Genomic DNA, 16,369 nt, shown 5'->3' with positions numbered 1-16,369 from the left:
TATATATATATATATAATGATGGCATGGCAACAATTCTGATCCCAGCAACATACGCAGAAACAAAAGGACGGAATGGTGGAAGGGAATATTGCCAATAATACTATATTGATTTGTGTATTACTAAAAGCTTAGATGTAAATTCCCATCTATAAATATACCACTGAGTGTATTAAAAGATGATAACAACGCTGTCAACCAGCAGTCTCCAATACACTTTTGCATTAGTCAATAAGACCTGAACATTAGAAGGACCTATTCATGGAATAAAATCATATTCAGAAGTTTAAAGTGGTACACACAAACAATCAACAGTCATATATCATATAATAACATAGTGTCCACTCATAATTACAATGACAGCATGTAAGATATTACATGTGGTCCTTTAAATGAGGTGTAAGGAAAACACACAGAAGAAGTCCCGCTCCTCCATGGTTCAGGAAAGGAATGAGTTGGGTGATTGCCACTGGGAGCACGTCCTTGGTCACCCAATCACTGGTTTGGTCGTAGAGATCTACTGTAGAACAGCTTCTCTTCTGCTTGTATGGGCCTTTAAATTAGGTGTTGCAACATATGTAATAACACAACATCCGTAGGAGCCCAAACTGTAGTCACAGATATTGGTCATGGGCTTATATCATAGGAGCTCCTGCATCCAGGCAATGTCTTATCCCCATTGGATTATCATTCCAAGGTCCTGTCATTGTGCTAGCCTGCAACCAATATCTGTGACTATAGTTTGGGCTCCTACAGATGTCATGTAGTTTGAAGGATTGTTATCAGGGAGTATGCTAGGAATACAGAATATCTCCCGCCATTTTATGGAGATGACAACAGGGGGAGGTATAAGCCTGTGGGTTTGTCTGCACTTTAGAGTGTCATCTCAAGCAGTGCTATCCATCCTGTCCAGTTCATCTCTGAACTATAGAACCCTTCCTCTATGATATGGAGTTGGAGATTTTCTGTAATGCTAACACACTTGCCCTAGGTTGACAATGCTGCTCCTCTTTAGAGTACTGAGCAAGTGTTGTCACCCTAGGACAGGACGTGTGTTACTGGCAGGACCACCAGGTGAAAATAAAGGAAAAACAAGCCTGAAAAAGGAAACCAAATGGAGCCATCACATTTTGGGGACATGGCAGTCAGCCCTTTCTCAGTCTGAAATGGCTGATTACAGTGTACCATGACATCAAACAAAAAGCCCCTATTTGGATTCTGTGTATGGCCTTTCTTTAGCCTCCCCCCTACTCACTGAAATTGCACCATGTATTGCCATCACCTGGGCTGAAAAAATACAATTGTAACAAATATATTTAGCCTTTGTGTGTAAAGCTTGCTATGCACTGGTTGAATTTCAGTTGGGTCCTGCTGAAGTTTGAACCAGTGTATGGCCCCATCGGCCTCCCCCAACGCGTTGGGATCCCTCACCCTGTTAGAAAAAACTGCAGTCAATCAGCTGCAGTCACTGATTTGGTATGCTGTTGTCATAATGCTGACAGGGGTTTGAACGGGAAGAAACTCAGTGTATTGCCAGATTTAGTGAATTAGTGAGTGGGGAAAACAAAATAATGCTCATTTTACTTGTGAAATATGCACTTTGTGTAAGTGACTCTTTTGTCTTCCGATACAGAGTCCTGGCATTTCCAGTTCTCATAAGGACACAGTGTCACAGTACAAGTCCAACACCATGTCTTCCAAAATCATTAAGGTAAGGTGACGCTCCTGAGGATAAGGATGTTTTACATATATACACAAGGAAACGTGGTTAGTAAACGATGTTATATATAAATATACCAAGCATACGTGGTTTTACAAAACCTGCTTTATTTCTTTATCATTCTGCTTGAAAATGATGGCATCTAAATCTATTCTTAAAGGACCAGTCTACCCAAAGGTGATATTATACTTATAAGTGGAATCATGTAGGCTGAGTTAACCCCTGACATTTATATATCTTGGATGTCCCTGTCATAAAGCCTGATACTGCTCCTGTTCACCTGACAGTTTTGGAAATCCCCCCACCCATCTTTCTGTGTTCTAGCTTCTCCTAAGCAAAATATGTCATCAGCCCACCACAGGATCTTGTTCTAAAGTCAAAAAATTTGGGGAGAACTCAGCATAGTGCAATGTTTCAGAGCCATGCAAAAACCCTTCACCGGGCATAGTGATGATGGGCTTCTGCATGACTCTGAAACTTTGCACTTTGCTATAATCTCCTAATAAACTTTTGGACTTTACAAGAAGTTCCTGTGGTGGGCTGATGACATATTCTGCTTATATTATATACTATGCCAGTTGTCAAATGTTACAGCAACAACAAAGGTCTATTCCAGTATGGTGTGCAATGGGAATATGCTAATCCGTTCCAACCCCTTCTGTTACATTCTGTGTAACCTAAAATAAATAAAGATAGAACATAGATCCCACCATTGGGGCTTGTCTCCATTGGGGCTTGTCTCCATTGGTGGCCGAAAAGGGCAGATTTCATGCATTTATTTTGCCGTTAAAATGCCAGTTACATGATGTACAGAAGACTGCGTAATACTGCTGGTTGTGTTCATTCTAAACAGGTCTCCTTTAAGACATCAGATGAAAAGCCTATTGCCATTCTTCGGGTGAATGTGGAACCTCAACCGCATGTTGTCGATCAGACATTCCGATTCTATCACCCAGAGTTGACGTTCTTGAAAAAGTCCATCCGGCTACCACCATGGTATTCCCTTCCAGGTATGGGTATATAGATGACGTCTCCTCGCTTTTTAAACAAGGGTTGAATGTTTTTTTAATGCCATTGAGGTAATAACTCAGAATATGTAAATTTTTGTCCATTTGTCAACTCATAATAAAAAATATAATGCAGATGTTTATTAAACCAGTGTAAATAAATGTAGGATCCTTTCACACACGGAGTCTGTTCCACTCAGCAGGGGATCCATGAACAGATCCCCTGCTAAGTCGAACATAACATTCGTGTGCATATGTTTTTACTCCACGGAGCTGAACGGACCCATGTGAAATCTATGGGCAACGGATTGTGTGTCGTTTTATATTTGTTTACCTCCGATCTGTCACGTTTAGGGCCAAAAAATGGAAAACAGCAGATCTAATCAGATGTAAATGGACACACATCTATTTACATCCGCCTGCCCATAGACTAACAACTTGAACTTCCATTCATGAGTGTGCGGTATTAGCATGGCCTGGCTGAGACTTTTTCCTGCAAAGGCCATGCAGCGCCAAGCTGTACGCATATGCAATAGGAGCTGGGTGCAGCCGGGACCTTTTTCTGCAAAGAGCAGGGTCGCACAATGATATACTGAAGGGTGTGGTGGTAATCAGGTCATTTTATTGCAGTGTTTGTATTGATTGTTGTACTGAAACATGCAAATCTAAAATGTTTTTGTTCCAGGAGCTCCGGTTGGAACACCAGGAGGGGAGCCAGAACTGTTTGTACGCTGCAGTGACCCCAACATTATCTGTGATACAAAGAAACTGGTAACTATAGGTCCTCAGTGTTCTGAATGAGTGTCATTGGAAATATTCTGATAGTAAAAATCTGAACTTTTCGCAGTACCCAACTAAAGTCTGTGGGGGGGGCAGATTTTAAAATTTTCAATTCATTCCTTTTGTGGAGCTAATAAATGTGGCATAGGAAGCGAGTCACTGCCATGAGGGACATGTACCAGGGTGTGAAACCGCCTTCTTGTCCCAGCCATTTTTCAGTATTCAGCACTGTGGTACTTTGACTCACATTTATTCCATCATGCAATACTGTACTGAAATTCATTGTATGTATTTTTTTGGGGACAAATAGAGCTTTCTTTTGGTGGTATTTAATCACCACAGGGGTTTTTATTTTTTACTAAATGAAGAAAAAATGACAGAAGATTTTAAAAAACATAACAGTTTTTCCTACATTATGTAATTAGACATTTATAAATATAAAAGATGGGGTCACGTCGGGTAAATAGACACAAAACATTTCAAGCCTTAAAATTGCGTGCGCCCGCGAAATTGAAAAAAAACTGCTATACCCAAAATTGTCCATAGGCAACGCTTTAAAAAATGTTACCACTCAGTTTAGCGTGATCAGGGATTGAGCTCCCTAGAATTATTGCTCACGCTCTGACATTCGCGGTGACATGTAACATGTGCGGCTTAATGGTCATGTAGGCGCACCTGACACATGTTTGTGTTTGCATGTGTATGTATATGGGGGGACTTTAAACATTTAAAAAAAAAAAAAACATTTTATGTGACTCATTTTTTTAAAAAGTTTTTTCTTTTTACGCTTAACTCTGTTGCTATCACATAGGGGGCTAAGAAGCCGTCTGGGAGGATGTAGATAGGTAGGAAGGTTTTGTCAGTCAGTCAATTATCTGCTGGGTGTGCTGTGTATTGGTCAATGACCAGTAGGAAACAAAAGGCACTCGTGCCGTACTTCCAGTTCACGCAGCCCTACCACTGCTATGTACTGCAATTCCTGCTCGCCCCTTTCTACCACCATGTGCAGCACCTCCGCCCCTGATTTTAGACCTGCCCTTTTATTGTAGTATTTTATCGGGAGGTGAATGAAATGTCTAGCTTTTACTGAAACTATGGGGATGGGGGGTATGTGTGGTGTCTCTGATGTACACTAGTTACCGCACAGCAATGCAGCAACATGCTGTGTAGAAAGGGCAGCTACAATAACTGATCAGCAACAAGTGTATGCTACACACCCCAAACTTAAAAAAGGCTTAGCAAGGCAAAATTAAATAGAATATTCAATAACATAAATTATATATATATATATATATGCTATATTACTAAAAATATTGGGACACCTGCCTTTACATGCACATGAACTTTAATGGCATCCCAGTCTTAGTCCGTAGGGTTCAATATTGAGTTGGCCTGCCCTTTGCATCTATAACCGCTTCAACTTTTCTTGGAAGGCGCCCACAAGGTTTAGAAGTGTGTCTATGACAATGTTTGACCATTCTTCCAGAAGCGCATTTGTGAGGTCAGGTACTAATGTTAGACGAGAAGGCCGGGCTCGCAGTCTCCGCTCTAATTCATCCTAAAGGTGTTCTATCGGGTTGAGGTCAGGACTCTGTGCAGGCCAGTCAAGTTCCTCCACCCCAAACTCGCTCATCCATGTCTTTATGGACCTTGCTTTGTGCACTGGTGCGCAGTCATGTTGGAACAGGAAGGGGCCATCCACAAACTGTTCCCACAAAGTTGGGAGCATGAAATTGTCCAAAATGTCTTGGTATGCTGATGCCTTAAGAGTTCCCTTCACTGGAACTAAGGGGCCAAGCCCAACCCCTGAAAAACAACCCCACCCCATAATCCCCCCTCCACCAAACTTTACACTTGGCACAATGCAGTCAGGCAAGTACCGTTCTCCTGGCAACCGACAAACCCAGACACGTCCATCGGATTGCCAGACAGAGAAGCGTGATTGGTCACTCCAGAGAACACGTCTCCACTTCTCTAGAGTCCAGTGGCGGCGTGCTTTACACCGCTGCATCCGACGCTTTGCATTGCACTTGGTGATGTAAGGCTTGGATGCAGCTGCTCGGCCATGGAAACCCATTCCATGAAGCTCTCTACGCACTGTTGTTGTGCCAATCTGAAGGCCACACGAAGTTCGGAGGTCTGTAGCTATGGACTTCTGACAGTTGGCGACTTCTGCGCACTGTGCGCTTCAGCATGTGCTGACCCCGCTCTGTCATTTTACGTGGCCTACCACTTCGTGGCTGAGTTGCTGTTGTTCCCAGTTGCTTCCACTTTGTTATAATACCACTAACAGGTGAACGTGGAATATTTAGTAGCAAGGAAGTTTCATGGAACACCTGAATCCAATGATTTGGAGGAAAAGTGAAAAGAAAGAGGTGAGAGCACTATAATCAGCCCAACTAAAGCCATGCCCTCATAACGCAGAGGATGCTGGGTGCTGTAGTTCTGCATCGCTAGCATATGTCACAAGCAGTGATGTGAATATACTGAACATATTCTCCACTGGTGAGGAGCAGAAAGACTGGAAGTGTAAAAATTATCTAAAGGCACTTCAATAAATCCACCAACAGTTCATAACATACAGCAGTACCAGACAAAGAGGAATAAAGGTGTAAGATATCAATTAGACTTTGGCAGATAAAGTGTTGTCACCCTCGTGGCTGTGCTGTCTCACATAGGTGTATGAATTTCAAAAGCGACTGTACAGAATCACAAATCCTTTGCAGACGTTAGTTCAGATTTGTACATTTCAATGGTATTTTTAGCTGTTTGCCTGGAATTCAGCTTCAAGGCAACCTGTCTAGATAGACATATGGGAAAATGGGAATGGTCAATGATGACTTGTTCTCAAGGAACATATCTCAAGGTATCGTCTTCATCTTTGCTTTGCCTCATCAGGATAATGATCTGAGAGTGGTTTCATTTCTTTTTTGCTGGAGCCATCCCTTTAAATTTCACTCGCGGTTGCTCTGTGTGAATTACAGGTTATATTTCTTCTGACATTTTTTCCATGGAAGTCCGGGCGAATCATTTAGTCACTTGTCTGCAGAGAACGGTTGCTGACACAATGCATGGTGACACCTGGAATAATTACACCATTTTATCTTGTAGCTTGTCCTAATCTTCTAACTACACTTCCAATCAGCATCACAATCACACGCCGGGTGGCTGAGCGCTGATCCCAGCAATGGTTTTATTTCACCGGTTATAAATGAATACGATTTCTTTGTTATGCAGAACAAATTGTAAATGTTTGTGCTACTTTGTATGCCGTGATGATGTAACAAATCTGTATTTTAATCAATGAATGCATTTTCAATGGTTAACCTTGGAAGGGTCCTTGGAAATGGTAGCGAGCCTGCTTCATATAGGGAGAAGCGGCAATTTTGTGGACAGCCATTTTGCCTTAAGTCGAACTAACAGATCTATTCACCTGGAATGTATTCAGCTGATTTAACTGAATCAGTTGAGCTTTAAAGCAGACCTCCGGGTAAAAATGTTATTAACCCTTGCAGTGGGGCTACCTCCCACTACAAGGGTTTAGTTTTTGTTTTTGCCTAGGGTCAATAATAAAAAAAGTTATACTCACCCGATCCCCTGAGCTGGCATGCTCTTAGATCGGTCCCTGGAGTCTCTCTCCCCCTCTACTGCAGGGGTCTAAGGTCCCTGAGACATCACATTCTGTCACTGCAGAGGAGGATGGGACAGGCAGGATGGAGCACTGTCACAGCCAGCCAGCTCAGTGGTTCGGGTGAGTATAACTTTGTTATTTTTGACTCTAGGCAAAAACGAGCAATTAACCCTTGCAGTGCAGAGGAAGCCCCATTGTAAGAGTCAATCACAGTTGTTCTTTAAAGTAGAGTTGTCCATTTCGCCACCCCTGCCCCAGATATGTAGCTGCCTGAAATGTTTTGCCTACCTTGCACAGTTGATCCCCATTCACATCTTTGGGGCTCAATCCCATGTGTTTCCTGTATTGGAGACAGCTCTATGGAAGTCTATTGTGATCAACAGGTGATACAAATAACAACTGTCCTCTAATGGCCAAATCAACCCAAAACTGATCACATGCTGGCTTCTTTGCTGGAGACTCCAGAAGTGGCATCTCCACCAGATTTATGTGCTTTTAATGGCTATTGGGCAGTACAGATGTTAACAATTGGCTGCAATGCATGCAGCCAAAAAGGACAATTTGCGTCAAGGTCATTCTGTTTTTCTTTCTTCTAATTTTCTAGGGTCATGGAGAACCCCAAGATGTGTTTGTGAAAGTTGCTGGAGGGCCCAGCCCGCAGATTAAGAAGTTCTTTATTGTTATTTATACGTAAGTCATCCTAAGTGCTATTGATAATTCTCACACTTTTTATGTAACCACTGCTTGTTTTTGGGATTCAGAGGGGAAATAATTTGAGACTGCATGACTACAGATTTCCATGTTTTTGAGGTAGGCATCTGCTGGAGTTACTTGCCCTGGAGAACACAAGGACATGATCAGTGGGAGGGTGCAGGAGGCTATAATCAGCGTGACTCCTGTGGGACATCACTACCATTATATGGAAGTACTATACTTCCTCATTGGGAAAAACATCTAATAAGAAAATATACTACTTTTTAATTAGGTAATTTACATCACAGGGATGGAGGTTCTAATTACTTATCCCCCTGTGAACCTTTAAAGAACTATCTCCAATGGATCCTGCGAGGAAGTCACCCAATAGAAGGGAGATGGTGCTGTCTTTGAGCGAGGGCTTACTTTATAAGGGGCCACTTATGGTAAAGTGGTAAATGGACTCTTAAACCATTTTGTACATAATGAGTTCATTATTATACCAGACAAATCCAATACTCACCTGGTGAAGTCATTATGGACTGCATTCTAATAGCCACTGGTGGGGCAGATTTTACTGCTGTTATAGCTGCCTAACCGCTGACTGATGTCATTTAGTGTCATTACTCCTGAAGAAATCTCCATCTCCACACCATCATCAGTCAGTAAGGGTTAGCAGTGCCAACCTAGAGGGGTTTGACAAGAAAATGTGCAGACTCCAGGAAAACCAGTGAGTTTATCCACTGAGTAGGGAATGAGCTATATCATTACCAAGTGATGAACACCTCCAGCATTGCCAAGGTTCCGTGGTTTTGAGGATTAAAGAGAGTGGAGTTTTGAATAAACATAAAAGCTGCTAAATATTGTACTTATTTTGGTTTATTGTTCTTTTCCAAGACTTGATACCTCAGGTGATCCTGCTCCTCGTTTGAATGGCCCAGGAACCTAAACACTGAGGTTTCTCTACTTGAGTTCACTGCACCACCCTCCTGCTGCAGCTCTTGGAATTGTATTAGGACCATTTCCCTGCTAAACCCCTGACAGAGTTTCCAATCCAGCTCACCAGCAACCACCTGTAACTTATATATTTATTTTGGGATGGACTAACCTTAAGTGTGGACCAGAACTCAAAGAGTATAGATTTTCTATGTTACAGGCAACATCTAGAAGCATTTATTGTGGCTAAGGAGTATCCTGAAAAACATATCGTTTGTCTGGAATTCCTCCTGAAAAATTGCAGTGCCCTTTCTGGTATGTGAGGGGGTCTAGGCATTGTTGCTGAAACAGCTTCATAGCTATATATCTGCAGTGTGGGATCATCTAAGGCACCGCTGTTCCCAGCTGTTAGTCTCGTGAGATTTGGTGATTTCCCTACTGTGGCACTCTTTGAGTTGGCCGAAAGCTCTGACATGAGGAAGAAAAGCCTTGCCTCTTCCAAGATGGCCACCTCTGTACAGAGGCACAGTGCGGAACAACATCTGGTTGGTCAGTAATAGGGAAAGATCAACTGCAGGGAGATCACAGGCAATACTGGTGACTCGTCCTTTGTTCTCTCTCTGACTTTTCTTGGCACAGCTTTCAGAGTTTAAAAGTAGATAACTAGGTTGACCTTTTGTCTGGATCATAGGTTTTACTACTTTCTTGTTTTGTGTTGCCCTTGTAAACTTTTATGTTTCTACTTAAAGTAAAGGTTGATATTTAGAAATCCGTTCAGGACACAAAGCACTTCTGAAAATAACAGACTGCAGGACACAACAGAGAAAATAGCCCAAATGATAACTTTAACACTTAGACGTGGAATAACTGGCCATTAAATAGAGTTTGCAGGGAAAAGTAAAGAGAAATGGAGAACTTCAAGTAAACATTTCTGGACAAAAATTGTTGAGAAACTAACATCACCTGCTAATCTGAGGGACCCGCAGTGCTTGCACCTAGCATCCTTTTCTTTAACGGGAACATACACTGCCTGGCCAAAAAAAGTCACCTCCTGGATTTAGCTAAGGAGATAGGTCAGAGCCTTCAATTGGACAATAGGTCTAGGCTCAGCAATGTTATGTGCCCAAAAAACGTGGTCAGCTGATACCTAAATATACTGAAAGGTTTTTCCAGCAATAGATTTTTTTCTTCCGTGATGACACATTGGGCATATTCCAAGATGACAATGCCAGGATTCATCGGGCTCAGATTGTGAGAGAGAGGTTCAGGGAGCATGAGACATCATTGTCACACATGGATTGGCCACCACAGAGTCCAGACCTTAACCCCATTGAGAATCTTTGGGATGTCTGGAGAAGACTTTACACAGTGCTCCGACTCTCCCATCATCACGACAAGATCTTGGGGAAAAATTAATGCAACTCTGGATGGAAATAAATGTTGTGACATTGGATTATCGAAACAATGCCAAGACGAAGATTTGCCGTAATCAAAGCTAAAGGCAGTCAAAAACAAAATAACAAAATATTTTTAAAAACCTGGTCATTCTGTATATCCAGGTAACAGCTGACCTCATTATTTGGGCACATAACATTGCTGAGACCTATTATCCAATGGAAGGCTCTGACCTATCTCCTTAGCTAAATCCAGGGGTTAACTTTTTTTTGGTCAAGCAGTGTGTGTTCCCTTTAAAGACTTTTTTTTGGCCAGGCTTTTGGTCAAATTAAAACAATTTTTTTTTTATCTGTACAAGCCTTTAAAATTATTTTTAAATAATTTTAATTGATATTTTTAAATGTGTATTTTACAAAAAAAATTTGATACCAGAAGCATCATCACTGACACTTAGGGGTATTTGTTAAGTAGCAGTATGCATGTACTGCCGCCATAATGCTGCTTTAAAAAAAAAATTATGAAGGGAATTTATCTAAACCTGGAGCAGTTGTGCAGGGCAACCAATCAGCTTCTCTCTTTCATTGTCAAATCTTAACTGAACAAACTGAAGAGAGAAGCGTATTGGTTGCCATGCACAACTGCTCCAGTTTTGATAAATTCCACCCAATGTGCTTAACAAATGTGCTTTTTACTGGCGGAGTGCAATAAGAAAGAGTGACGTTTGAGTCACATTAAGAAGAGAGAAAAAAACTGGGGGGAGGGCCCAGTCATGTGACCAGTTAAAGTTACAGGCTATATACATTGCAGTCAATATTTTATAACTGCAGTCCGTAATGTGCATAGTGCAGTGGAATGGAACAGAGAGCAGATGGTGATATCTGCTCTCAGTTACAAATGAAACCCATAGTTTTGCTAATAAGAAAGTTGACTGAAAAGTTGACAAGTTAACATGGTCCTGCATCTGCTAGGAAAGAAAAGGCAGCGGAGGGGGGTTTCTTTTCTGTGAATAATTTAGCTGTTTGTAGTCTGATCTCCCCTGCTCTTTTACAGCAAATCTGTTTTCTGAACACCAGACAGCAGAAAAAAAAAAGATAAAAGATAAATTTAGGTAAAATACACATAGGGAGACCGGTTTTACCTGCCAAACGAATTTGGATTTCTGTCTCTCCAGTCCTGAGATTTGCACACTCCAGCCAGTCAGCACAGCTGTGTTGTTGACCTGACCCCAGCTTGTAATTGGACCGTGAAGGAGCAGCAGAAGAAAAGATGAGGTCCTATCTCTGCTTGCTGCTGTCACGCTGCTATTAGGCTTTTGTTTGGATCTGTTGGCCGTAGAGTTATAGATGTTAGATATTTTTATGCAATACTTATTTATTTTATTAAAAATAACTTTTTTTTTTTAATGGATTTTGTTGACACTTTTTAAGATTCAAGTAAGAAAAGAAAACCTCTATATGAACCTTTAGGGCTCATTAAGATGGGCGTATCTGTATGGTGTGCACGCCCATAAAAAGACTAGGGCTGCAACAACTAATCGAATAAGTCAATAACAATTGATTATGAGATTAGTTGGCAACTATTCTCATTATTGGTTAGTTGGTTGGGGGAAAGAGAGAAGAGGTTTTTTTTTTATGCAACCAATCGATTCGTTGAAAAAATAATCGGGCAATTAATCGATTATGAAAATAATCGTTAGCTCCAGCCCTAAAAAAGACCCATTTTTGTAATTCCCTATGGGAGGACGCGGCTGCACGCAATTACATACGGTCACACGCACAAGCGAACCTTCACGACCGTGTGAATGATCCCTTAAAGTTCTTTTCTGTAGCCCTAAAGACACCCTTATTTTCTGTACACTCTGAATACTAATCTCATCTGTAACACTGTATTCCTGATCCTGATGGTGGCCGTCCCTATGCGCACCCTTCCTATTGATCTATAGTGGTGGCCATATTTATTTCTGTGACCGCTAAATATTTTCAGCTTACAAATGAATTTATTGATATTTCAAGGCCTGCCTCTGTATTTTTCCCAGCGCACGGCATATTCATATATTTTTTTTTTATTGTCTGCATCCAATTTCCATTAAATAGGGATATCTTGGGCAAAGTCTCACAAAAGTAATGTGCTGTCTCCCCTTTCATTGTAACGCATTTTATAGTGCCGCAAATTCAGCCTGAAACACGTTTATAAAAGAGCCAGTAAAAGTGTCAGTGTGCAAGTGTCCTGTTTTATGGCAGCCTCAGGGTTTGCTACGAAGATAAACAGCCTGCGTTACATGGTTAATTGTCTCATTTTGTTAGTGCTCAGAAGTTATATAGCAATCGCTTGACAGGTCTCCCGAAAAATTCTAGAGTCAAGGTGAGTCGAAGCAAGCACCATAGTAGTTCTAAAGGGGATAGCAACTTGTAGACTTCGCATCGCCTCTTTAACGTCTTGAAAATGAAAAAGTATCACATCCAGCAGGATATGGCTTTTTATGCCGTCACTCCTGTTATTGAGAAACTCCTCCCGCTGTTTGCCTTTTCTTCTGCATGATGGTGCGCAAGCAGCTCAAATGCAGCAGGTCACCATCTTTGTCAAATCGGCAGCAGCTTATCTAGGCCCAACTGGATGTGATTAATGTTCTATGTATACTTAAAAGAGAACTATGAGGTAACCTTTTTATCCAATAGTTCTCTTTAGTGTCCCTGGAGGACATTTACTAAGCTCCTCCTGTGACTCAAAGCTCAGTATATAGCGAGCTATGACTCGTCAACTCCTCCCATGCTCGCCTCCAGGACTTCACTTGAGTCTCTCCCATCCTATGGAACTCTTTACCCCAACCTGTCCAACTATCTCCCACTCCAACTGCCTTTAGGCGATCCCTTAAGATTCATCTCTTCAGTGAAGCCTATCCCACCTCAAACTAACTACTGAACTATCACATTCTCATACAATTCATCCCCACACGGCTGCCTCCTCATGTATCACTTCCTCCTCCCTTTTAGAATGTAAGCCCTCAGGGGCAGGGCCCTCCTTACCATCTTGTCTTGAATTGTATTGTGATTGTAATGTCTTACTTATATTGTAAAGCGCTGCGCAAACTGTTGGCGCTATATAAATCCTGAATAATAATAATATATACTGAGAGCGCTGCAGCTGGGAAGGATCCCAACACTGTTGAGATCCACCTAGCTGGCTCATTGACAGCGTGCTCTGCCTATTTAGAGGCAGAGCCAGCTGTGCCCAGTCAGCGCTGGAGGATCGGAGAGGCAGGGGGCGGAACTACCGCTGGTGCAGCTGCACCAGGGCCCAAGTCCGGGGGAGGGGGGAATCCCTGCTGGGAGCGGTCACCGCTCTCTGCAGGGAGATGATCGGGAAGTGAGCAAGCGACGGTATGTGTTCATTCATTTCTCGATCTATAGAGCCGACCTGTGACAGTTTCATTGTCACACGTCGGCTCTATCTATGAGGATCAGTGTAAATCACTCACCCCATAGTTCTCCTTTAATTTTATATTAGATACATTTTATCTTTATATGTCGCAAATTCATAAAACATAATTTCCCGTCACTCAGACCTGCTAGCCAAGAAGACCAACGTGGAACCCATTTCCATCACTTTACTGAACAGAAGTCTATATTGATTTACATTATAATGATTATGTATAGAAGCCTCAAATCACTCAAGTTGCCTGTAGTTGACGTTATTATATAATATATGGAAAAACTAATATTTGGACCTTTTATATGTGATTATTTTATCTCCTTATACGAACTCAGGGACCGATGGCTGGCTGCTCCAATCCAAATCTGGCAGATCTACGTCCATTCCCTGAAAAGAGTGGACCTCGGCTGTGTAACTGGCCAGCTTACGCAAATGTCTCTGGTCCTTCGAGGGACACAAGTGGTGCGCAAGGTCAGGGCGTACACGTCTCACCCGCATGAACTGAAGGTCAGTTGTGTTATAATATATTCAATTTAAACATTGTATTAAAGCAGAACTCCAGGGCAATTCCTGATTAACCCTTGCAGTGGGGCTACCCCTGAGCTGCAAGGGTTAACTGCTCATTTTAGTCTAGGGTTGTCTGCTCTCTACATCTACCGGCATATTCCCTGTCAGCAAATCCTGATTGGCTCTTAGTACTGTCCCCCCCGGTCCGAGTATTGCTGATCACATAAGTTGAATGTAAAATTACATTTTATTGTATACCGTATATACTCGAGTATAAGCCGTCCCGAATATAAGCCGAGGTACTTAGTGAAAATACCCTTTGAACTTTATCCAAGGGTGAATGTCATGTGAATGCGAAGCTCAGGGAGTGTGTTTCTCTGTAGAGGACCGACAATGCCGTTGAATCATTTTAGAAGTGATGTTATCCCACCGGCGTCCGGCGTTGTTGTTGAACCTCAAAGAAAGCAAGCCCACCAGCCGCACATAGACACACTCGCCAGTCACATGACCGCTTGAAAAATGTCCATTGTGTTCTATTATAAACTCTGCAGGAAATATAAAAGCAATGGGGAGGCGACCTTTAAAACATGGAGTACTGTCTTGTCTTTCCTCCTACTTTAAATGCAAGGAATGGTGTATTTTATAAATTGGAACTCTGGGGAGAAATTTTATTAACCCTTGCACTGCGGGGGTATTTTTTTTATTAACCCTTGCAAATGCTCGTTTTTGTCTAGGGTAAAAAAAAAAAAAGTTATACTCACCCGAACCTCAGTCTCCAGTGCTCCCTCCAGCCTGTCTTCTCCTCCGCTGCAAGGATGTATGTCCCTCGCATTCGCACGTCCAATACACTGTATTAGATGTGATGGCTTGAGGACTCCTAGACTGCTGCAGCGGAGGAGAGACGCTCAAAGGACCCGTCTTAGAGCCAGACAGTTTAGAAACTCGGGTGAGTATCACTTCTTTTTTTTTTTCTACTTTAGACAAAAACGAACTGTTAACCCTTGAAGTGAACAAATGTCAACCCGGAGTTCTTTAATCTACCTGCAATTCAGTTTTCAACGCTTTGTATCGTATATAGGTGGATCCGGAAGATGTGTTTGTGCTTCCACCGAACGGCATCCAAGACCTTCACATCGCAGTGCGGCCAAACAAAGCTGGCAGCAGATTCATCTACCTCAACCTAGTAGACGTGGACCAACATCAGCTTGTAGCCTCCTGGTTAGTCTGTGTAGTTAGCCGGAATCCCGTTATTTCCAAGGTAAGCAATGGGTTTCATCCCTTTTCAATTTGATCCAAATAACTTTTTGTTTTCATTGGTTGTTATTCTCGTGATAGAGCAGAGTAAACCTTTCTGGGAGAAAATATTTCTCTCCCGGGCACCTGGAGCCGCTATCTAATAGCGGGAGACTCCCGTAACGTCCGGGAGAGTTGGGATGTCTGTCACAGGGACAGAAAGTGCAAGAAAATCACCCCAGTGGAGATGCAGACTGCAATGAAAACATTACAAAGGTTCTCACCTGTCCCTGCACTGTCCAAATAAAAAAGATTCATCCAGAGCTGAGCTTTAATTACAAAATGTATTTTGTAGCAGTTATATATGTGATATACGAACCATTATACACCAGCCACTTCCTGTTCATCAGGGGAGGCTCTGTGTAGCATGTCGGCAGCTGAAATGCATTGTTAATCTACAAGAACATAATTGTCTGTGTTGTTATAGGACATTAGTGACCTACATCTACCCAGATAAAATGAACCGTTCCAATCGCCATCTATCATACAGGTTTCATTCCGGCTTTACTGCCCTCTAATGGGCCGTCGTACAAAGTTTCCAAAGTTTGCATGGAAAACTTACTTTGCTTTCCAGACAGTGTTTAATGAGCTCTTAATGGGCAGCCATTAATTTTCATGGGTACCCTCTGAGTTTTTAATCTTCGCCGGTTTATTAAAACCATCAGACTCGGAGACCTTAAATGTACTTGTGGCCTTTATAAGAGTCATAATGTTCCGACAGCAAAATTAAAGATTGTAATTGAGTACAGAACACTAAACGCAATGGGAAAGGTTGGGCCCGATACTTGTTTATTTGTAATATGCTGATAATGTTGCACAGTAGGAAAATGAAAGGTGAATGCTGCTTGCATAATGTTTCTAAAAGGCACAAATATTTCCATGTTAAGATTATTTAAAGTACATGTAAATCCTGACTGAATGACATTTCCTTTTCTAAATAACTGGGTAATATAAACAGTTGCCATTTTTTTAAAGTAGTA

At 41.9% G+C, this 16,369-nt stretch overlaps 1 protein-coding gene across 1 annotated transcript in view; it reads left to right on the top strand.

The window, feature by feature from the left end:
* Positions 1–16,369, top strand: part of NPHP4 (nephrocystin 4) — a 203,176-nt gene that overhangs the window by 176,380 nt on the left and 10,427 nt on the right. Inside the window, exons 23-28 of the mRNA XM_018576510.1 lie at positions 1,632–1,709; positions 2,572–2,728; positions 3,411–3,496; positions 7,741–7,826; positions 13,925–14,096; positions 15,175–15,354. Coding sequence (XP_018432012.1) covers positions 1,632–1,709; positions 2,572–2,728; positions 3,411–3,496; positions 7,741–7,826; positions 13,925–14,096; positions 15,175–15,354 — 759 coding nt within the window. The remainder of the gene's footprint in view (positions 1–1,631; positions 1,710–2,571; positions 2,729–3,410; positions 3,497–7,740; positions 7,827–13,924; positions 14,097–15,174; positions 15,355–16,369) is intronic.

Source organism: Nanorana parkeri, unplaced genomic scaffold (genome assembly GCF_000935625.1).
Source record: "Nanorana parkeri isolate BGI_ZX_2015 unplaced genomic scaffold, ASM93562v1 scaffold5, whole genome shotgun sequence".
NCBI lineage: Eukaryota > Metazoa > Chordata > Amphibia > Anura > Dicroglossidae > Nanorana > Nanorana parkeri.
Note: the sequence above shows the minus strand (reverse complement) of the source record. Positions and strands in the feature narration are given on the sequence as shown.